General features: G+C 40.6%; 1 protein-coding gene across 1 annotated transcript; it reads left to right on the top strand.

Moving 5' to 3' along the window:
- The first annotated feature begins 1,027 nt into the window (after positions 1-1,027).
- Positions 1,028-23,547, top strand: LOC117518246. The gene is made up of 6 exons (XM_034179331.1): positions 1,028-1,293; positions 5,214-5,365; positions 16,751-16,873; positions 17,867-17,888; positions 21,636-21,680; positions 22,015-23,547. The coding sequence occupies exons 1-6, from the start codon at positions 1,200-1,202 to the stop codon at positions 22,179-22,181; spliced, it is 603 nt and encodes a 200-aa protein (XP_034035222.1). The 5' UTR covers positions 1,028-1,199; the 3' UTR covers positions 22,182-23,547.
- Positions 23,548-23,656: the final 109 nt, after the last annotated feature.

Here is a 23,656-nt window from a genome sequence, read left to right on the forward strand (position 1 = left end):
AGCAGCATCTTCTCATGTCGGAATGTCACGAGCTGGTTGCGCTCGTGAGAGTGTGGCGAAAGTAGTCCGGCGAGCTCAATCTGTGGACGTGAGCTATCCCACAATTCCAAAATAGCAGAGATGTCGGTCCAGTGAGAGCGGCACTCTGATCAGGGTGCTCCATCCCCAGTCAAAAGACTAACAAGGTAGTTTAAGACCCTGGATGACCTGGAACTTTCTTTTCCTGGCCTTGAACAAAATGTGCATTTTTGTAACAAATATTACAGCAAAGATCTGTACAGGCTAAGCGCTCCCATTAAAAAAAAACTATTTTTTTTTTATTTTGGGATGTCTAATAAGTTTGTTGTGTTTTTTTTTTTGTTTTTTTGCATGGGAGCGCTTAAACCGCCGATTGACTGGTGCGAGCCTATTGTGAAGAGACCCATTCAATATGGCGGCGACGCTAGATTACATTGCAGCAAGTTATGAGGCGTCTCTGTATATAATGTCTATGGTCAAAAGTCACGCAGAAGTTTTTTTTTTTTTTACTTTGACGAGTCACACAATGGCAGGCGGTGATTGGATGAATAGATCGCGCCACTGGCTACAAGGAAGTTCGGTGGTCGGTCGCTTCGTTATCACTAGTTCAGTGTTCAATATGTAGTGATGGCAATTTCGAAGCCTCGTGAACCAACGAGCCACTGGCTGAAAATCGACACACTGCTTCGACGCGTTTGATACAGTTTGAAGGGTGACATCTGCTGGATTGCTTTGAGAATTTCACTTCAACAAAATCACAGCTCTTCAGTCACTCAGCTCAGTCTCTGATCTACCTATAATATATAATCTAAACTATAACCTATGTTGATGTACTGTGTGAATATATGTTGTGTATGGTGTGTGTCTGTCTATGTTAGATCCTATGTGTATGTACTAAATGAACTCTAAACTAGACCTAAATATAAACTAATGCTTTCCTTGGCTCCGATTCACGTGGTAATTGGCAATAACACTGTCGCTAGCAATCTCCTCCTCTCAAAAACCCACGGTTTGAGCTGCGATTCAGATCTCATTTAAATACTTGGTGGGTCGTATTGAAACGCCCAGATTATGCGAAGCTCGACACGTGGTGTGACGTAACGAGGCCTCGCTCGCAGTGGTCACGTGATGGGGGCGTGCTCGAAACGCTGCTCACTGACACTTCTGGTTCAAAAAGCTCGATGCTGTGTCGAGCAGACTTACTTGACCTTAACGTCGCTATCAATATGCACTTCACCAGGATTATCTGCATTTTTACCACATTGTCTCTGAGCAGTAAGTAAAACTTTAAATAATTTTAGGAAGAGGAAGTAACGTTAAACCATTACTGACAACTACATACTTTAAAGCAAACTCGGGAGTAAATTCATTCATTCATTTTCTGCCGGTTATCGCGACGACAGCGCCTAAAAACTTGATTATAATGTGTAAATTGATGATCTCATGTTTATTTTTGTTTCTTTTTATGGACTTTGTGTATTATTGTACGGTGACAAAGGTGCACTGAATGTCACAGGAGTGCGCTTCTTTTTTTTTTCTTTTGCTTTCTTTTTTTTTTCCGGAGGGCCTGTGGTTGGTGTATTGGTGTTGGATATTTGTGAAGATTCGGGTTTTGGTACAACCCCAGTTCCAATGAAATTGGGACGTTGTGTAAAATGAAAATTAAAAACAGAATATAATGATTTGCAAATCCTCTTCAACCTATATTCAATTGAATACACCACAAAGACAAGATATTTAATGATCAAACTAATAAACTTTATTGATTATTGATTTATTGATTGATAAACTGATTTGAAAATCATTGTATGATTGTATGATTAAATGAATAATTAATGTGATAAAAAGTAAAAGTTGATTAGAAGAATGTGTTTTACAAATAAGTGAAATGAATGATTATATGAGTTGTTTTTCTGGCTGTTAAAAAGAGGAAATGAGAAAAGCTGTTTTTGAGCAGAGGTGAAAAAAGAAGAAGTTAATGATGTAACAAGCGAGGCCAGAAGGGCTGAGGAGAAAAACAACTGATTAGAACATTAAGATGTAATAAGATATGAAATGAATAATAATTAATGGAAATGTTGTATATGATCATATGAAATGTTTTTATGTGAAAAAGAGTTGAAATGAAATGATTGAATATGATTAAATGTGATTAATATTACATGATTTAGAAAGAATGAATTCTCAGAAAAGATGTGTTAAACAGAAAAACAGGAAACTTGCGCAACAGATTTACTGACAATCGGGACATCAGTTACCGGTAGCCAGGAAATGTTCTCCAGATGGCTTCCAGTAAAAGAAGGGGGTAAGGGAGGAGGTTTGGACTCATCATCATCCCCATGGTTACTAAGATCACCCCAGCAACGGCAAGAATTTTCGTATAAAAACTGTACAACAACAGGAAACGGGGTTATTCTTCCAGGGAGAGGTGCTGTTGTCACTTCTCCGCTGCTACGAGGAGATCACAAGAATTGACCATCTTGTGAGCTGCAATTGGAATCGAGGAGCGAGAGGATTGGAGACATAAGAGATTATTTGAGAGAGTTTTCAACTCCCACTCAGGCCGTCCAGTCATGGAGTAGCAGAGCATTGGAGAATAATCACTGGCCTTAAGTCTGAGTGGGGAAGTTTCAACGTTTTCTCTCTCATGGAACATCACATCGTACCGGAATGGATTAGATCAACTTTTGGTTGATTGAAGAAGGAATAACCTCTTATGTGGATTTATTTCCTGAAGGATTACAACATCACAAGGATCGTGGTCAGCTAACAACTAAAAGCTGATGAAGAGGAGACCAAGTTCATCGAACTGGGGATTTTGACATCAAAAGACCTCCTTCCCTCACTCCTAGGAAATTTGATGAGAAGTTAATCCAGTCCAGTCAGAGTAAGATCAGATAGCATTATTGAATCAAAAACAAAAATCTCTGCCAATCATTATTCTGATTATATTTGAATTACTGTTGTGAAATTATCATCACATAACCGATTTTGATTATGTTGTCAGCACTTGCAAAACCTGCAATAAATTTCCAAGCATGCAGTTAAAGTGTTAAGGCTCGGACATTGGATTTATTGATTCTTCTTAAGGTGTAAAAGTTAAAGTTTTTTGGGTGTATAACATCAAAAAGTGCTCTAAAAGGTTAGTCTGGTTTTTAACGAAATTAACGCATCCTGGGGACTCGCTGTACGAATCACTAAATTTAAAATCTAGCAACATTCCAAGAGCCCTGATCCATAAGAGGAGAGCTGCCGTTAACGGGCGTGGCCGGCTCGTATCCTGGTTCCAGAAGGAGGCTATTCGACCGGGGTGCGAGATCAGCGTCAGCGGGGTGGACGTCCGGAAGGAGGCAGTGAGCGGCTAGACGAATCTCCTCGCCACCAGCTTGAACAGCCTTTGTGCAGCCCCGCCGGGTAATACCCGTGGAGACACGAAGGTCGGACCCCAGAGACGGAGAGCTGGTCTTATATAAAGCGGGATCTGACACGCCATTGTATTCCATTTATATTATACACAACGTCCCAACTTCGTTGGAGTTGGGGTTGTACATGTCACCTACTTGACTGCACCTTCATTATGTGATGTGCTGGTGTTTTGTCTTTTGATGAAAAAATGATAAATAAATGTTTTTAAAAATGACTAATTGTAGTTCCGTTACCGTTGAGTTGTCCAGCTGTGGATAAATTCTTTTTAAAAACTGAAGCACTCTGTGCTGCTTTCGCAAAAGACCAACAGATTTCATTGCAAAACAAACAGATAAGGTTTAAACTAACGCTGGAATCCCGTTGGTGTGAGCGTGCTGATGAAAGTTTGGTTTCATTTCCCTTTATGATCGCCTTGTTTTTGGGGACTTTCCCATCATTCCTGATCTGTTGTAGTGCACAGCCAAGCAGGTAGTCATGAAATCTCAAAAAAACACGTCAGCAGCTCTCCAAAGTGTTTGCAGGCGATTTAACTCCAGATTTATTCATACAGACCAAAGAAATCACACTTTTAAATGGCTTTAACTAATTTATTGCCATATTTTCTGTCTATGAATTGTGTTTTTTACATCTGCCAAGCACATGCGATAATAAAATCACCTGTGTTTATTTATTTCTGTCAAAATTTGCACCACAGATAGATATTAGACCATGAAGGACTCCACTGAGTTTTGGAGTGATCCTGATCTGGATTATCGGATGTCAGAAATCTCTGATTGCTCTTGCTTTTTTTTTTTTTACTAGTTTTGGAGGTCCTGTGACTTCTACTCCTGTGAGACTTATATACGAATAAACCATGTTTGTGAATAATAATATTAATTATAATTACTGTTTGTATCAAACTTTCCCGGGAACAAAAGGACAAACAAAACAAACTCTAATAATGCACATAAATCCCAAAATAAAAAGCTGATAATACAGAAAAAAGTTGTGACTTATACTTCAGTGTGATTTATATTCCAGTGCTGTTTATACAGCAGGAGTAACTCCTCCATTTACCTGCCAAGATTGGTCCATGTTGGTTTGAAACCTTCCTGACCTTAACCTTTGCCAAAATGACCCTTTAATGGTCAATTCTGGGGTGACCTTCATCCACATACCAGGTTTGGTGAGCCAGAGAAACTGAGAAGAACCGGTGAGCAAACAGAAAGGCAGATAACCTTCACCCCCACTAGTCGACTCTATCTGGGAAATTCCGTAACGTGTTGTTCCTAATACATGTTGGAAATCAGCCGGAAAACAGAGATCATAGTCAAACTCAAGGTACAAAGTTAATCCCTTTAAAAAGATACTCCACCTTTAGTGGTTTAACAGCAGCCCAAACTATTCCAGATTCCTATGATCTGAACCAGATTAAAACCAGATTAACGTCTTTGTGCTGCTGAGAGTCAAAGTGGATCATTTTGAGACATAAAGTTTTAAAGTTCAGAGGAAAATTACAAAGAAACAGGACATTTTTACAGAACGTGACAGATCTTAAGTGTTAAAGAAAGTTGAAACCATAAAAAATTGTGTATCATTTAAAATGTTATATTATTGGAATTATTAGAAGAACATCTAGACTTTTGTGGGATTTGTCATGTTACCTGTGAGGGACTCGATCTGTCTGTGTTTGGTTTACAGCAGTTTAAACAGATGTTCTGACTGATTGCAGCGGGTTTGCGGTCCAGAGACTCCAAAATGTGACAAAGTGCATGTTGTGTTTTTTGCAGTTCTGCAGGGGGGGGTTCTGTGCCTCCCCACAGCAGAGTCCATGCCACTTTTAACCTGCACATCGGCTTTTGATCCTGATGGTGATGCGATGTTTCACCTGAACCACGCACCCATCAGCCCCGTCTGTGACACGAGCTGGGAGGATGAGAGCGTGAGACTTACACACACACACGCACTCTTCAACATTAAAAATGTCTTTATGATCTTCAAGGGATGAGCAGCTGCAGCCCAGTGCCCCCAAAGTCCTCGTGTTCAATCCACAGATTGTCTCTATCCTGGACAGAGAGTCTGTGTGACATCACCCACTGGTTTTCTACCGAGACCCCGAACATCTGAAATGACCCCTTTTCATGTTGAGAGCCCCGCCCACACGGATACACTGTGAACTCATTAATGTAGATTAGACAGTGGTGGGCACAGCCAACCAAAAAGTTAGCTTTGATAACAGCTAATCAGCTAACTGAAAAGTTATCTTTTATGAAGCTGTACCAATAAATCACCCAAAAAATGATCAGAAGCTACAGCTAATCGATAACCGATATCTTTCAGTATTGTCTCCGGTACACTTGCAACTAGCTGAATCGCTTCTGGTAGCATCGACTACAGACCGAAACAATCAATCAATCAATCAATCAATTTTTTTTATATAGCGCCAAATCACAACAAACAGTTGCCCCAAGGCGCTTTATATTGTAAGGCAAGGCCATACAATAATTATGTAAAACCCCAACGGTCAAAACGACCCCCTGTGAGCAAGCACTTGGCTACAGTGGGAAGGAAAAACTCCCTTTTAACAGGAAGAAACCTCCAGCAGAACCAGGCTCAGGGAGGGGCAGTCTTCTGCTGGGACTGGTTGGGGCTGAGGGAGAGAACCAGGAAAAAGACATGCTGTGGAGGGGAGCAGAGATCGATCACTAATGATTAAATGCAGAGTGGTGCATACAGAGCAAAAAGAGAAAGAAACAGTGCATCATGGGAACCCCCCAGCAGTCTACGTCTATAGCAGCATAACTAAGGGATGGTTCAGGGTCACCTGATCCAGCCCTAACTATAAGCTTTAGCAAAAAGGAAAGTTTTAAGCCTAATCTTAAAAGTAGAGAGGGTATCTGTCTCCCTGATCTGAATTGGGAGCTGGTTCCACAGGAGAGGAGCCTGAAAGCTGAAGGCTCTGCCTCCCATTCTACTCTTACAAACCCTAGGAACTACAAGTAAGCCTGCAGTCTGAGAGCGAAGCGCTCTATTGGGGTGATATGGTACTACGAGGTCCCTAAGATAAGATGGGACCTGATTATTCAAAACCTTATAAGTAAGAAGAAGAATTTTAAATTCTATTCTAGAATTAACAGGAAGCCAATGAAGAGAGGCCAACAATGAATCAGCACTTCTGTCTTTGAGCGCCCTGCCCCCTGCTGGAAGCTCCTGTTTACTACATAGCTTCCAGCAGTTGAGAGGAGCAGCAAAGCTCAACTCTCTACTCCATATCAGTGTCACCGTGAGGTGGAGGTCTTGGAAAATAAAGCAGTGCTGACTTATGCTTTTGATTTATAAATAAAATTAATACTGATTAGAATTTATTTAGGTTTATTTGAATAGGGACAAGTATGTTCCATGAGTCATGTTACATACTAAAACATTTTAGCATTTGATACAATGGATCACCATATTCTACTTGATAGGCTGGAAAATCATTTTGGGATTACTGGGAGTGCCCTTGCATGGTTGACGTCATACTTGACCAGTCGTTCTCAGTGTTTTGTACAGTAACACTACCTCTAACCTTAGTGACATGAAATTTGGGGTTCCACAGGGGTCTGTCTTAGGCCCCCTGCTTTTCTCCCTTTATATAGCACCCCTTGGGCACATATTGCGGCGTTTAGTGATTACCTTTCACTGCTATGCAGATGATACTCAGTTATACATGCCGATAACTGCTGGTAATCTCATTCACATAAAATCCTTAGAAGATTGCCTTGCAGCAGTGAGAAGTTGGATGTCTAGAAACTTCCTACTTTTAAACTCTGATAAGACTGAAATGATGGTTCTTGGTCCAGTGAGACATTGGCATCAATTTGACCAGTTAACTCTCAGCCTCGGCTCATGTGTCATACATCACACTGACAAAGTGAGGAACCTTGGGGTAATTTTTGATCCTTCATTGTCCTTTGGCCTCCACATTAGAAATATTACTAGGACTGCTTTCTTCCACCTGCAAAATATAGCGAAGATTCATCCCATCCTGTCTATGGCTGATGCTGAGACCCTGATCCATGCATTTATCTCTTCTAGATTGGACTACTGCAATGTTCTATTTTCTGGTTTACCGCAGTCCAGCATTAGGGGTCTCCAATTGGTTCAAAATTCTGCAGCCAGACTTTTGACACGAAGCAGAAAGTTATACCACATTACACCCATTTTGGCATCTCTTCAATGGCTTACTGTCCCAGTGAGATCAGATTTTAAGGTTCTGCTACTAACCTATAAAATTATTCATGGACTGGTACCTCCCTTCCTAGCTGACCTAATTAAACCTTACGTACCGGCCCGGGCTTTACGTTCTCAGGGTGCAGGACTACTTTGTGTCCCTAAGGTGAATAAGAAGTCTGTGGGTCACAGAGCTTTCTCTTATTGTGCCCCTGTTCTGTGGAATGATCTCCCTGTGTCAATAAAACAGTCAGATTCTGTGGAGATTTTCAAGTCCAGACTTAAGACGCACTTATTTTCACTTTCATATGGCTAGCATACTGGTACAGTTTTGTTTTACCCTTTTTACTCTTTTAATTCATTTTATTAGTAATTGGAGCGGGCCGCTGCCTCAACTTTACCTAAATTCTGGGTCTTTTAGTGAAGTTTAGGACTAGTGGCCGGCGATCACCTTAGTATTTCTCTGTTTTTCTTGTTGTTTAATGCTGGCAAATTATACTGTATTTTTTTGTCTTTCTGATGCCTGATTCTGTTTTTTCTCTCTGTTTAAGGTGCAGCTCCATCCAGAGATGGGAGTTGTATTCGTATTGGCGATCCTCCTGTCCTGTGCGCCAATAGCATTTCTTGTATATTCGTCCGTGAATGGTTCTATGAATTGTGTCTGTAGCATGGCCCAAGCAGAGGGTCACCCCTTTGAGTCTGGTCTGTTTGAGGTTTCTTCCTCAGAGGGAGTTTTTCCTTACCACTGTTGTTCTGGGGTTAGTAAGGTTAGACCTTTCCTGTGTGAAGTGCTTTGAGGCAACTCTGTTGTGATTTGGCGCTATATAAAGGAAAATAAATTGAAATTGAATTGAAAAATTTAGCAAGCGCTAATTTGCAATGGCCGTCCCTAGATAGGTCTTGCATAAAACAAAACAAAAACATAAACACAATAAAAGACATTTCAACACAAAGTTAATAAGCAGTCAGTGATGGTCACATGTCTGACCTCTGATTAAAAAGTCCTGGAGTTTATGTTTGAAGAAGACCCAGTTCGTCTCTCCCTTCAGATCAGTGGGCAGAGAGTTCCAGGCTTTAGCGACCTGCAGACTGACCAAATGATGTTTAACATCTTGGTCTTTGACAGTTCCCGCTCTGAGCTCCTCTGGTCCTAGAGCCCACAGACTTGAGAAGAACTATACAGTCACTGAGGACCATTGGGGCCTGTTTAAACATTTAAACATTAACTTTAACTGACCCTATTTCATAAAATTTTCAAAAGTTAACATTTTTACATTCTTAATACTAACACAATGATGTGATCTGATGGGCTTTTTATCCAAGATTTTCACAGCTCTGTTATCGATCATTTGCAAAGGCCTGACTGTAGTAAGTGTGGCCTGTGACCATGAGCTGATGCAGTAACTTATGTGGGAAAGAATCATGCAATGCATAAAAGTGCGCGCAGCATAGAATGGCAGGTGGTCCCTGATCATTCTAAATGTAAAAAGGTTTGCTTTGACAACTCTGCAGACTTTTTTGATGTGACTCTCAAATTTAGGCCGAGAGTCTAAAACCAGGCCCAGATATTTAATCTCTGGGACCTGTAAGATGTTTTGTCCATTTATCTGTAAATTCATTTGTTCCGTTATGGTCTTGTTTCTCGAGGCAAAGCAAACAGACATTGTCTTTTTTATATTTAAAGACAGACGAGCATTCTGAAACCACACAGCTACCTTGTGCAGATGTTTTGACAATTCCTCTGAAACAGCCTGTACTGTTTTCCTTCTCACATAAATCACTGCATCGTCAGCATACATTTGAAAACCTGCTGTTGGACGTGAATCAGGTAGATCATTAATGTACAGTGTGAAGAGCAAAGGCCCAAGAATGGAGCCGTTTCTGCTACGTTTAAAATGCGTGGAATTTAATCAACGCAAACTGAATTTCAGACATCTTATATATATTACTCTGGAACAAAGATGACAGACAGTGTTTGACATAAGCAAAATGTTAAAGAGCAAACAGGAATCGATTGCACTGATTCCAATTGAAAATAACGGAGAAGCAACCTGGACTTCTTCTGGCATTTTTACATAAAACAAACACAATAACAACGTCTATAAACCCAGAGAATATATTCACAAGCGTTTTAGGCACAATATACAAAGAGTTTAATGCTGTTGTCCATGTGGAGCCTGATCAGAGTGTCTCAAATGCATTTCTTCTGTTGTGAATGTACTAAGGTATATTTTCACTTTATAAAACTTCAAACGTGATGTTAATTTAAATAACTTGTCCGAAATTAGTTTGGTTAAAATTTTAACCACAAGTTAAAACTGTATGCCTCTGGATGACTTGGGTGATATTGCCAGCGTATCAGTATTGGGTCAAAAGAAATGAGCTTTTTTTCTTTTCTGTGACCAGTTGTCCTTTGCTTGCAGAGGATAGAACAGTTTCTTCTAGAACCAGCTCTCTTTTGTTTGTAGAGGATAGAACTGCACATCTACAACCCCTGGCAAAAATTATGGAATCACCAGCCTTGGAGGATGTTCATTCAGTTGTTTAATTTTGTAGAAAAAAAGCAGATCACAGACATGACACAAAACTAAAGTCATTTCAAATGGCAACTTTCTGGCTTTAAGAAACACTATAAGAAATCAGGAAAAAATATGGACTCACTCACTCAATTCTGAGGAAAAAAATTATAGAATCATGAAAAACAAAAGACCACTCCAACACATCACTAGTATTTTGTTGCACCACCTCTGGCTTTTCTAACAGCTTGCAGTCTCTGAGGCATGGACTTAATGAGTGACAAACAGTACTCTTCATCAATCTGGCTCCAACTTTCTCTGATTGCTGTTGCCAGATCAGCTTTACAGGTTGGAGCCTTGTCATGGACCATTTTCTTCAACTTCCACCAAAGATTTTCAATTGGATTAAGATCCGGACTATTTGCAGGCCATGACATTGACCCTATGTGTCTTTTTGCAAGGAATGTTTTCACAGTTTTTGCTCTATGGCAAAGATGCATTATCATCTTGAAAAATGATTTCATCATCCCCAAACATCCTTTCAATTGATAAGAAAAGTGTCCAAAATATCAACGTAAACTTGTGCATTTATTGATGATGTAATGACAGCCATCTCCCCAGTGCCTTTACCTGACATGCAGCCCCATATCATCAATGACTGTGGAAATTTACATGTTCTCTTCAGGCAGTCATCTTTATAAATCTCATTGGAACGGCACCAAACAAAAGTTCCAGCATCATCACCTTGCCCAGTGCAGATTTGAGATTCATCACTGAATATGACTTTCATCCAGTCATCCACAGTCCACGATTGCTTTTCCTTAGCCCATTGTAACCTTGTTTTTTTTCTGTTTAGGTGTTAATGATGGCTTTTGTTTAGCTTTTCTGTATGTAAATCCCATTTCCTTTAGGCGGTTTCTTACAATTCGATCACAGAGCCAGATTGATGAAGAGTTCTGTTTGTCACTCATTAAGTCCATGCCTCAGAGACTGCAAGCTGTTATAAAAGCCAGAGGTGGTGCAACAAAATACTAGTGATGTGTTGGAGCTTTCTTTTGTTTTTCATGATTCCATAATTTTTTCCTCAGAATTGAGTGATTCCATATTTTTTTCCCTCTGCTTGGTCTAAAAAAGTAACCGTTACTGACTGCCACAATTATTTTTCCTGATTTCTTAAAGCCAGAAAGTTGCCATTTGAAATGACTTTAGTTTTGTGTCATGTCTGTGATCTGCTTTTTTTTCTACAAAATTAAACAACTGAATGAACATCCTCCGAGGCCGGTGATTCCATAATTATTGCCAGGTGTTGTACTACAAAACATTTAACAGGTAGGTACTCAACTGATTTTAGGCTTAATAAATGTTTGTAACTGCAAAGCTTTGTTCACCACGCCTGAAAAAATATGTTAGCAGTCTAAAAATTATCAGACCAAAACTTATCGAAAGATAATTGGTCCGAAATGGTTTTCAAAGTTATCTGAAAAGATAATCTGGTAATGAAAACGTTATCTTCTATAATTAGCGGTTAGCAGATTAGCAGAACTGTGCCCACCACTGAGATTAGACTAGGTAGAACTTTATTCATCTCTTGGGAAGACTCTCTCAGAGAAATTGAGGTTCCAGTTGCATTGTATAACAGCAAGCAGGGTAAGAAGCACACAGAACATCAAAAGTGAAAGTAAAAAAAAAGAAAAAACAGTTTGCAAATGTAAATACCAGACATACTGATCAATACTGGTTTACTGGTTACTACTGTTGCTCTCCTTCCCGTACTCTGTCTTCCTGTTACTCCTCCTCCCCTGAGTGTGGAGTTGTACAGTCTGATGGTCTGAGGGACAAAGGAGTTTTTCGGTCTGTTGGTCCTGCACTTGGGAGGGAGCAGTCTGAGGCTGAAGAGGCTCCTCTGACGGTGTGCAGAGGCTGACTGGCATCGTCCATAATGTCCAGCAGTTTGTCCAGTGTTCTCTTCTCTGCCACTGTCACTAGCTTCATGCCAACCACAGAGCCAGCCTGATCAGTTAGTCCAGCCTGGATGTGTCCTTGGATGTGCTGCCCCCCCAGTCCCCAGCACACCACGGTGTAAAAGAGGATGCTGTATAATGTATAAAAGGGTGGAGCATGGGTGGCACCGTGTGTAACCGAAAAAGCCTGACCACGCCTCCCTGCCGAGTCTGACCCACAAGCTCACAGCTAACCTGGGTTTGTGTGTTTATTAAATCATATTTTTGGGGACTGTGTGGTGGTTCTCATAACGGTTCACTTTGGTTTGGACAGTAAGTTATCCGCTTCATATTTCCTCAGTATTCGTGCATTAAGTGGACCTACCGACAGCTGCTAAAAGTGCTAACACTGTTAGCATGCAACATTAAATAAGACAAGAGTTTCAATCTGCATGAATATTACAAAAGGAAAGCCTCAGATGATCCGTGAGGACATTTCATCATGTAACAAGTCAGATTATTCCAGGTGTTTGTAATGAAATACTGCAAACACACACAAGCGAGCGGCTCCGTTTCATTCAGAGACTCAATCATTCACCCCCTGTGCAGTTGTCATGGAGGAGGAAACTATCTACAGAGACCAAAACTATTTTTTGTACCAGACTGTAAACGTGTTTATTTCTGTTCTAAAGTTGGACTTTTTAAAATGAGTTTCTATAGGAATGTGCTCTGTTTTTGAGCCGACCTCAAGTGGCCAGTCAAGGAACTGCAAGAAAAATGACTTCCACAGTATGGTCAGAATGTGAGCTCTGGTGTTGCTGCTTGGTTCAGTTCCAGTTTATTTAAAAAAAAATACTGTAGGGGCACTTGTTGGTGTGCCAACCACAGACCACCATGGCCCTCACCTAATATTAATAACAATGTTGGGAGGTGATGGTTTACTGGTTAAGGTGTTGGGCTTGAGACCAGAAGATCCTCAGTTCAAATCCCAGCCTGAATGGAAAATCACTAAGGGCCCTTGGGCAAGGTCTTTAATCCCCGAGTTGCTCCTGATGTCTAGTGAGCGCCTTTTATGGCAGCACCCTCACATCGGGGTAAATGTGAGGCATTATTGTAAAGCGCTTTGAGCGTCTGATGCAGATGGAAAAGCGCTATATAAATGCAGTCCATTTACCGTTTTGGTTTCTGTTCCTGATCAGACCAGATCTTTGGAAATTAGTTCACAAGCAAACTTGTCTTCACTCAACAAAAATATAAACGCAACACTTTTGGTTTTGCTCCCATTTTGTATGAGATGAACTCAAAGATCTAAAACTTTTTCCACATATACAATATTACCATTTCCCTCAAATATTGTTCACAAACCAGTCTGAATCTGTGATAGTGAGCACTTCTCCTTTGCTGAGATAATCCATCCCACCTCACAGGTGTGCCATATCAAGATGCTGATTAGACACCATGATTAGTGCACAGGTGTGCCTTAGACTGGCCACAATAAAAGGCCACTCTGAAAGGTGCAGTTTTATCACACAGCACAATGCCACAGATGTCGCAAGATTTGAGGGAGCGTGCAATTGGCATGCTGACAGCAGGAATGTCAACCAGAACTGTTGCTCGTGTATTGAATGTTCATTTCTCTACCATAAGCCGTCTCCAAAGGCGTTTCAGAGAATTTGGCAGTACATCCAACCAGCCTCACAACCGCAGACCACGTGTAACCACACCAGCCCAGGACCTCCACATCCAGCATGTTCACCTCCAAGATCGTCTGAGACCAGCCACTCGGACAGCTGCTGGAACAATCGGTTTGCATAACCAAAGGATTTCTGCACAAACTGTCAGAAACTGTCTCAGGGAAGCTCATCTGCATGCTCGTCGTCCTCATCGGGGTCTCGACCTGACTCCAGTTCGTCGTTGTAACCAATTTGAGTGGGCAAATGCTCACATTTGCTGGCGTTTGGCACGTTGGAGAGGTGTTCTCTTCACGGATGATGCGAAGGAGATGTGTTGCACTGCATGAGGCAAATGGTGGTCACACCAGATACTGACTGGTATCCCCCCCCCCAATAAAACAAAACTGCACCTTTCAGAGTGGCCTTTTATTGTGGGCAGTCTAAGGCACACCTGTGCACTAATCATGGTGTCTAATCAGCATCTTGATATGGCACACCTGTGAGGTGGGATGGATTATCTCAACAAAGGAGAAGTGCTCACTATCACAGATTCAGACTGGTTTGTGAACAATATTTGAGAGAAATGGTAATATTGTATATGTGGAAAAAGTTTTAGATCTTTGAGTTCATCTCATACAAAATGGGAGCAAAACCAAAAGTGTTGCGTTTATATTTTTGTTGAGTATATATTAATTTCAAGTTTCTTGACTCAGCCCCTTTACGGCATCATTCTGTTTATCCATCCATCAAACTTTATATCCCTCCATCATTCTATTTGTCATTCATCATTTGTCCATCCATTATTCAGTTCATTTATATAGCACCAAATCACAACAAAGCTGCCTCAAGGCGCTTCACAAGACTAAGGTCCCCCCCCGAGCAAGAACACAGGAGACAGGGTGGAAAACTCCCTCTGATGATGATGAGAAATTTTCATCTTAGGTGCATGTCCACTGTGAGAGACATAATCTAAAAAAAATACAAATCTGGAAATCACAATGTATGATTTTTTTAATAATTTATTTGTATGTTACTGCTGCAAATAAGTATTTGAACACCTACCAACCAGCAAGAATTCTGTGTCTCACAGACCTGTTAATTTTTCTTTAAGAAGCCCTCTTATTCTGCACTCTTTACCTGTATTAATTGCACCTGTTTGAACTTGTTACCTGTATAAAAGACACCTGTTCACACACTCAATCAATCACACTCCAACCTGTCCACCATAGCCAAGACCAAAGAGCTGTCTAAGGACACCAGGGACAAAACTGTAGACCTGCACAAGGCTGGGATGGACTACAGGACAACAGGCAAGCAGCTTGGTAGAAGACAACAACCGTTATGATTATTTATTAGAAAGTGGAAGAAACACAAGATGACTGTCAGTCTCCCTCGGTCTGGGATTCCATGCAAGATGTCACTTTGTGGGGTAAGGATGATTCTGAGAAAGCTCAGAACTACACAGGAGGACCTGGTCAATGACCTGAAGAGAGCTGGGACCACAGTCACAAAGATTACATTAGTAACACATGATGCTGTCATGGTTTAAAATCCTGCAGGGCAGCAAGGTCTCCCTGCTCAAGCCAGCACATGTCCAGGCCCATTTGAAGTTCACCAGTGACCATCTGGATGATCCAGAGGAGGCATGGGAGAAGGTCATGTGGTCAGATGAGACCGGAATAGAGCTTTTTGGAATCAACTCCACTTATGTTTAGAGGATGAGAACAACCCCAAGAAAACCATCCCAACCGTGAAGCATGGGGGTGGAAACATCATACTCTGGGAGTGCTCTTCTGCAAAGGGGACAGGACGACTGCACCATATTGAAGGGAGGATGGATGGGGTCATGTATTGTGAGATTTTGGCAAACAACCTCCTTCCCTCAGTAAGAGCATTGAAGATGGTTCATGGCTGGGTCTTCAGCATGACAATGACCCCAAACACACAGCCAGGGAAACTAAGGAGGGGCTCCGTAAGAAGCATTTCAAGGTCCTGGAGTGGCCTGGCCAGTCTCCAGACCTGAACTCAATAGAAAATCTTTGGAGGGAGCTGAAACTCCAAACCTGAAAGATCTAGAAAAGATCTGTATGGAGGAGTGGACCAAAATCCCTGCTGCAGTGTGTGTGAAAACCTGGTGAAAAACTACAGGAAACATTTGACCACTGTAATTGCAAACAAAGGCTACTGTACCAAATATTAACATTGATTTTCACAGGTGTTCAAATACTTATTTGCAGCAGTAACATACAAATAAATTATTTAAAAAAATCATACATTGTGGATTCCGTGTTTTGGTTTTTTTTTTGTTTTTTTTTTTTAAGATTGTCTCTCACAGTGGACATGCACCTAAGATGAAAATTTCAGACCCCTCCATGATTTCTAAGTGGGAGAACTTGCAAAACCGCAGGGTTTGCAAGGAGGGACAGCTGCCCTGTCATTAGGAGGGTGCTAACTAGAGCACAATAGATGCTAATTAGAGCTATTGTTTAGTCACCAGCCTATAGCAGTCAGTCTTTTGGTAGGAGGGGTCTGGTTAGGTTTAAAACTCCAGCGTTTGTGGCTTCTGTCTACAAGAGTCAAGACAGAAGTCAGACCACCAGAGCAAGAATTTTAGCTGAGGAAGTTTCTGCGATTTGAAGCGAAACGTTCTCGCGTCAAGCAACCCAGTCCAGTCGAAGATTCAAGCTTCTCTAATATGGAAACCACCTGGACAACTGAGAGCCTACACAGAAAACCGCAGGGTGTTCAAATACTTATTTTCCTCACTGTACCTTAGTATACACTAGTAGAGTTCCACCTTAGAAATGGAATATATTCTAGAAGACATACTTTACTGAATTTTCATGTAAGAGGACAGTCTTATGACATCATAAAATGGGGCTTTGAAGAACCTTCCAGAGGGGGAAAAAAAACAAATCTGAGGGCTAATCCTGATGGAGGTGGAGGAGGGAACATCTTAATGTTGACCTGACTCTCTGTTTTCCAGCGACTCGTCATCGCTCGTGGTAACAAGTTCAATGGAAGTTTGGTGAGGAACCTGACGGACCAAAGCATCACACTGTGGCGCTGCAATGACTACCTGCTCTACACAGTTGACTGTGCTCATGGGGTAAAGGACGCTTTATTACATCATTTAATTTCAAGTCATTACAGACAGCACCTTATTGGAATCGGATCATAACCGTATGTATTCAGTATAGTCGTTTATTTCTAAACCTGCTTGGTGCACTTCAGGGTCCTGGGTGGGAGGGGCTGGAGTTTTTCCCCAGTGGTGATTGGTTGACTCTGGACAGCTTGCCGGTGTTCCACACAGCTGCTCAAAACAGATTTTTAAATTCATTCAGGCAGAGACGCCTGCAGGCATCCATTTCAAAATGAGCAAATATTTGCACAAAAGCAATAAAGTTTATCAGTTTGAACAGATGATGATGGAATCCCTAAATTCCTTGCAATTGAGCATTGAGAAACATTGTTCTTAAACTGTTGGACTATTTCTTCACACAGTTGTTCACAAAGTGGTGATCCTCACCCCGTCTTTCCTTGTGAACGGCTGAGCCTTTTGGGATGCTCCTTTTATACCCAGTCATGACACTCACCTACAGTATTACCAATTAACCTGTTCACCTGTTGAATGTTCCAAACAGATGTTCTTTGAGCATTCATCAATGTTCACAGTCTTTTGATGCTCCTGTCCCAGCTTTTTTGAAACATGTTGCAGGCATCCATTTCAAAATGAGCAAATATTTGCATAAAAACAATAAAGTTTATCAGCTTGAACATTAAATATCTTGTCTTTGAGGTGTATTCAATTGAATATAGGTTGAAGAGGATTTGAAAATCATTGTATTCTGTTTTTATTTACATTTCACACAACGTCCCAACTTCATTGGAACTGGGGTTGTATTTGTGATTAATTGGTAATGTGAACTGTTGGACATGGATTTATTCCCGTGTGCAGAGCACAGAAGGGTCAACGTACAGTTTATTGAATAACTGTCTTTGATTTAATCTCATTAACGTCAGTTGACGTTGATAGAAAACAATTAGTTTGTGGTCAACATGTTTCTTCAACATTAACCTTTTTGCTTTATTTTATCCTCAGATAAAAGAAGTTAAATGCACAGGTGAGTACTGCAGAATACCACCACATCATACAGATCAGAGTGTTTGGTGACAAATGTGTAGTAGTTATGTGGTCGGGTCCAAATGATCAGGATTGATGTACCTTCATTTAAATGATAATCTGGTATTAATATGTCTTCATCTAAAAAGAATCAGAGTCAGAATCACCTTTATTGTCATTGCACAGTAAACCAGCACAACGAAATTTGCTTGTGCATCCTCAAAAACAGTGCCAACCCTCACACATTACTTACACACACACACACTTCAGTAAATATTCAGAACATCAGGAGATTTTTTGGGGGGTTGGGGGGGATGAAGGGAGCTCATAAACCTCTAAATTACACCATTCCAGTCAGACATATGTCTCATATTACACTGTCCCCAGCAGACATAACTCATATTGCACTAATCCCACACTGTCTTCATCCCATATTGCACGTCCCTCTAAAACGTCAGTTGACATTTAAAATGCAGAACTTTAATAAAACCTTTAAATAGCTAAAAATCAATCCAACAGTTAATAAATATACCTAAAACGTTAAAATAGTTCAAATCCAATATTGCACATGTCCCCCATTGTTCTAATGAAAGCAGTGCAGCTGTGACTGAAGTTTGGGTGTGTCTGTTCAGTTCTGTAATGGCTCGAGGAAAGAAGCTGCTCTTCAGCCTTGTGCTTTGAAGGTCCGATGACGCCTGCCGGATGGAAGCAGAGAGAAAAGGTGGTGCGAGGGGTGTGTTCCGTCCTGCAGAACACTGCTCACTCAGCGGCAGCAGCGAGTTCTAAAAATATCATCCAATGAGGGCAGAGGGAGACCAGTGATCTTTTCTGCTGTTCTTATGACTCGTTTGTTGGATTCCTTGTTGTTTTCAGAGCAGTTAGCAAACCGTGCTGTGATACAACAGGTTAACACACTCTCGATGGAGCAGTCATAAAAGGCCTTGAGAAGCTCAGCCAACAGGTTGTTCTTCTTAAGTGTTCATAGAAAATAAAGCCTCTGCTGTGCCTTTTTGACCACAGATGTGTTTACTTCCCATTTAAGATCCTCGGTGATCCAGGTGCCCAGAAATTTAAAACAGGAGACCTCACCTTTAATGGTTAAGGGGGAGGGGTCATCCTTGTGCTTCCTGAAGTCAACTATGATTTCTTTAGTTTTCTTGACAGTCATATTATTTTCTGTGCACCTTTCAGCCAGCCTGTCAGCTTCATCTCTGTAGTCTCTCATTGCCGTTGAAGATCTGTCTCACCACAGTGGTGTCATCAGCAAATTTTATAATTGTGTTTGAGGGATGGGTGGGGATGCAGTCATATGTATAGATGGAATACAGCAATGGACTTAGCGCTCAGCCTTGTGGTGCGCCGGTGCTGAGAGACAGACTGGAGGATGGATGTGGGCCCAGTCTGACTGCCTGTGGGCGGTCAAACAGGAAGTCCTTAATCCATGCGCATAAAATATTGCTGAGGCCCAGGTTGAGGAGCTTTGTGACCACCTTACTGGGTACAGGAATGCAGAGCTGTAATCTATAAAAAGCGTTCTCACGCTTGTCCCTTTATTGTCGAGGTGCGTTAAAGCTGTGTGGAGAGCCGTGATGATACATCCTCTGTAGAGCTGGTTGCCCTGTAGGTGTACTGGTGCTGATCCAGACTGGGGGGAAGGACCGATCTGAAATGCTTCATCACCAGCCTCTCAAAGCACTTAGCCACAACAGGAGTAAACACCACAGGTCTGTAGTCTTTCAGGGTTCTGATGTTGCTTTGCTTGGGCACTGGAATGATGGCGGTTTAGGATTGGTCTGCCTGCATTTAAGAAAAAAAGGTAATATAGAAATAATCTGTCTGCATTTTAAAAGGTAATCTAGGATTAATCTTAAATTTATTTAAAATGGCAGGATTAATCTTCTTCCATTTAAAAAGGTAATCTATGAAAAACAATCTTGGATTAATGTGCCTGCATTTAATAGGAGCTCAGGAATTAATCCACTTTCATCTAAAAACAATTCTCAGTTATATCACAGTTGCCTCATTATATCTTAATCATCTCATAATTACCTTTAATAATTTCATATTATTACATATTATTATCTTGAATAAATCTTTCTTCATTTAAAAAAAATGAATCATGAATGAATGTGTCTTTATTTGAAATTGTAATCAAGCATTAATGTGCCTTTGGTTTATTGTAATACAGGATTAATCTGTTTAAATTAGGAAGGTAGCCGATGATTAATCTCCTTTTATTTCAAATAGTATTTTATTATTAAAATGCTTTATTTGTAAAGGTAATATAGGATCAATATGTCTTAATTTAAAATGGTAGGATTAATTTCACTACATTTAAAAATCCTTTTATCCATTCATTCATTTACTTTGATTAAGGGTCATGTGGGGGGGGGGGGGGGGCGCTGCTGGAGCCTACCCCAGCTGTCACTGGGCATGAGGCGGGCTTCACCCTGGACAGGACGCCAGTCTGTCACAGGGCACATTTAAAAATGTAATCTAGAAATAATTTGCCTTCATTTAAAATGGTAATATAGGATTAATCTGCCATTTACAATGTTAATTGTGGATTAATCTGCCTTCATTTAAAAAGGCAAACTAATTAATCCACTTTTATCTAAAAATATAATCTCATAATTACCTAATATCTTAATTATCTCTTAATTACCTTTACCAATGAAGTTGGAGGAGGTAATGTTTTCAGCCCTGTTTGTTTGGGATCAGCCTGTAACCCACAATTTTTCATGTCATTATGAAATTTTTACTGAAGATTCATATCCTGATATGCAAGACCTGATTCAAGGTCAAAGTCAGGAAAAATCTTGGAAAATTGGGAAAATCTGTATCTTTAACAACTTGAACAAATTTTCAGAAATTCATACCCCTCAAAAAAAAGGTCAAATTTCTTTCATATTTGACAGTGTTGCATACAGCGCCCTCTGAACGTACTGGAACACTTGGTATTTCACACATTTTAATTTGTTTATGCCATTTAAATACCAAAAAAACCCAAAAAAAACATAAAAAATAGAATTATCTTACTCAAACTGAAAGCAAATCTCTCCAACTTTATATAAATGAATTACAAATATAAACGCAAAGATGATGGGTTGAATAAGTAATGTAACGCTTTGGTATAACATCTGTAAATAATCAGATTCCTTCAGACATTGTATCATGGCCCAAGCAGAGGGTCGCCCCTTTGAGTCTGGTCTGCTTGAGGTTTCTTCCTCAGAGGGAGTTTTTCCTTACCACTGTTGGTCTGGGGGTTGGTAAGGTTAGACCTTACCTGTGTGAAGCGCCTTGAGGCAACTCTGTTGTGATTTGGCGCTATATAAAGGAAAATAAATTGAAATTGAAATAGACAAGTCAGGGGATGGATACATGAACATCTCCAAGTCACTGAATATGTCCTGGACTTTATTTACATCAGTTATGTAGAAACTTGCATCACTTCTTGCTTATCAGGATATGAATCCTCTGAAAAATTTCATAATATATGAAAAATTGTGGTTTCCAGGCTGTTTACAAACAAACGGGTGAACACATAACCTCCTCCAGCTGTGTTTGTTATGAACCTGCTGGTTGTGCTGTTTTGTTTTTTGTTGTTGTTGTTGTTGTTTGTTTGTTTGTTTTTTGAGGCTGGTACATTTCTCCTGTAGCCTCTGAGCAAGTTTTAGTCAAACGTAGCGTGTCTTTGGTCAGGACGAGTTCAGTCTGATAAGTTGCTGGTTTTCTGTGTTTTTCTTAGTGAACTGCACCGCTGAGCTGGAGCCGAGACGTCCTGCATCAAACGGTGAGTCTGTTGCCTTCAGACACACTGAAGGGTTTTTAGTTCTGGTCCAGGTCCGGCTCAAACCTGCAGGGGTTTTTTTTTTTTTTTTTTTGACAGTTGTTCTGCGGTTGCAGTTTGATGTAACTGGATTAAACTGGACCTCTGACACTGTGTGAATAAACACTCTGACTCAGCTGCGTGTTCCTCCAGCAGAATTAAATTTATATTTTTATTTAAATTCATGCCAGAATAAATCTGGTACATTGAGCTGTTTAACACCAGATGTTAAAGTGCTGCTTCAGTGGTGGTTTTGGTTTTATGTGGGTTAAGAAAATGTGTCTCTGTCTCCTCTCAGAGTCTGAGCCTGAGATCAACAGCTTCTGGCAGAAGTATTGGAGGGTTTTGGTTGGTGTCATGTTGGGTTTAGTGGTCGTTGTGCCTGTGATCATCTACTGTACCTGCACAAGGGTTAACAGACATGATTATGGTGAAGTCTCTCCCTGCATCAAAAGTATGTCCTAGATCGAAGACACCTTTTGGGAAGAGGTGGCCTGTTACCATCCCAGTCAAACCGTGAAAGCCTTTCTGTTTAAATACATATATATTATAAAATAATAACATATTATAAGTGTATATATATCACTATCTGCACTGAAAAAAGGACTAAGTTAATTTAACTTATTAAGATCATTTCAAAGAACTTAATTTATTCAGCTGTTGCCAATTGAAACAATTCAGTTAAGTTGGTTCAAGTATTTTTTTCAGTGTGGATAATATATTTAACAGTAAAAATAATAATAAAACATTTTTTTGCTATACAGACATGTTAGTGATAAATAGATTAAAAATAAAACATTTATCTTGATGTTATACCTTTATCATGTTGGTTGGTTAAGAAACGTAACACGGTGCGACAGCAAAAGGCAAGTTAATGTAAAAATGTAAATGTTTTAGGTTCCAAGCACCAGTTTATATTTTGTGCAAAAGGAAACATGCGCTTTGTGTTGCTGCTTGCTTCCCCATAGTCCCTGCTTGGGGCACGCCGGGAGCCGTGGGGGTGCTTGGACTGCTTGCAAATCCAGTTAAATGTGTTATTGTCCAAGGTGAAAGGTCGTTCCGCTGTCGAGGAACCCAAAGACGGCAGGTGTGGTCAGCCTGAAGATCATACGGTGCTTAAATGACTGCAAAATCACTTTTCTTGCAAAGTCGAGAGTGCATCCCGACATGATAAACCTTAAGGCAAAATGATAATAAAATTGGTCTCTGACTTGCTTCTGACAGCCAGCTGACGGCTCTCACTGCCTGGAACGGTGAGATTTATACAGCAAGCTGACCTGAAATGCGCTTTTGCACATTATATTGACTTTACTGACGTGTTCCTTTGAAAAGTGACCAAATTACATGGATTTGTACCGGGTTCAGTGACGTTTTCACAGACTAAAAACAGCCACCAGAGGGTGCTGGAGTAATGCCTGACCTCTAGAATGTCATTGGTTGACATGGAGGCAGTGTTCATTTACCCAGCATTCATCACAACATAAGGATAAACAGCAGCACAGAAACAACATAATGAAAAACAGGTTAATATCCTCCACTGTAGCTCCAGCAAGTGTTCAACCTTTGACATTTCCTGTTTCACTGTTGACTCAAAATTTGGCACTTCCTGTTTGGGTCTCCCTGTGCCATGAGCGAGCTTGCGCGCTCGTGTGGCGCTTCGCTCGCATAAAAATAGAACAGAAAAAAATCTTTGTGACTGAATTAAAGAGGCGTTTTTATCCTGAATCATGAGGGAATATCTAACTTGGATCATAGCTCATAGCTGGAGCTAATAAGCTTTGAAAGATGTGATGACGACAATAATAAAACCATTTCTGATATGTTCCAGTTTTTAAACTGGAAAAAAGTGTGAAGGCTTTGCTGCAGGTGATTTCTCCTGAACTATTCAGCAGAAATCCGGTTCTGAACCCGGGATGGAAACCTCAGTTGACCTTTTTCAG

Source organism: Thalassophryne amazonica, chromosome 10 (assembly GCF_902500255.1).
Source record: "Thalassophryne amazonica chromosome 10, fThaAma1.1, whole genome shotgun sequence".
Lineage (NCBI taxonomy): Eukaryota > Metazoa > Chordata > Actinopteri > Batrachoidiformes > Batrachoididae > Thalassophryne > Thalassophryne amazonica.

Bases quoted from the DNA above. Each gene is read 5' to 3' on its own strand.
- LOC117518246 (XM_034179331.1), top strand. From the start codon at position 1,200: ATGCTGTGTCGAGCAGACTTACTTGACCTTAACGTCGCTATCAATATG. The intron at 17,889-21,635 runs GTGAGTACTGCA...TGTTTTTCTTAG, and splicing joins AAAAGAAGTTAAATGCACAG to TGAACTGCACCGCTGAGCTG. The intron at 21,681-22,014 runs GTGAGTCTGTTG...GTCTCCTCTCAG, and splicing joins GAGACGTCCTGCATCAAACG to AGTCTGAGCCTGAGATCAAC.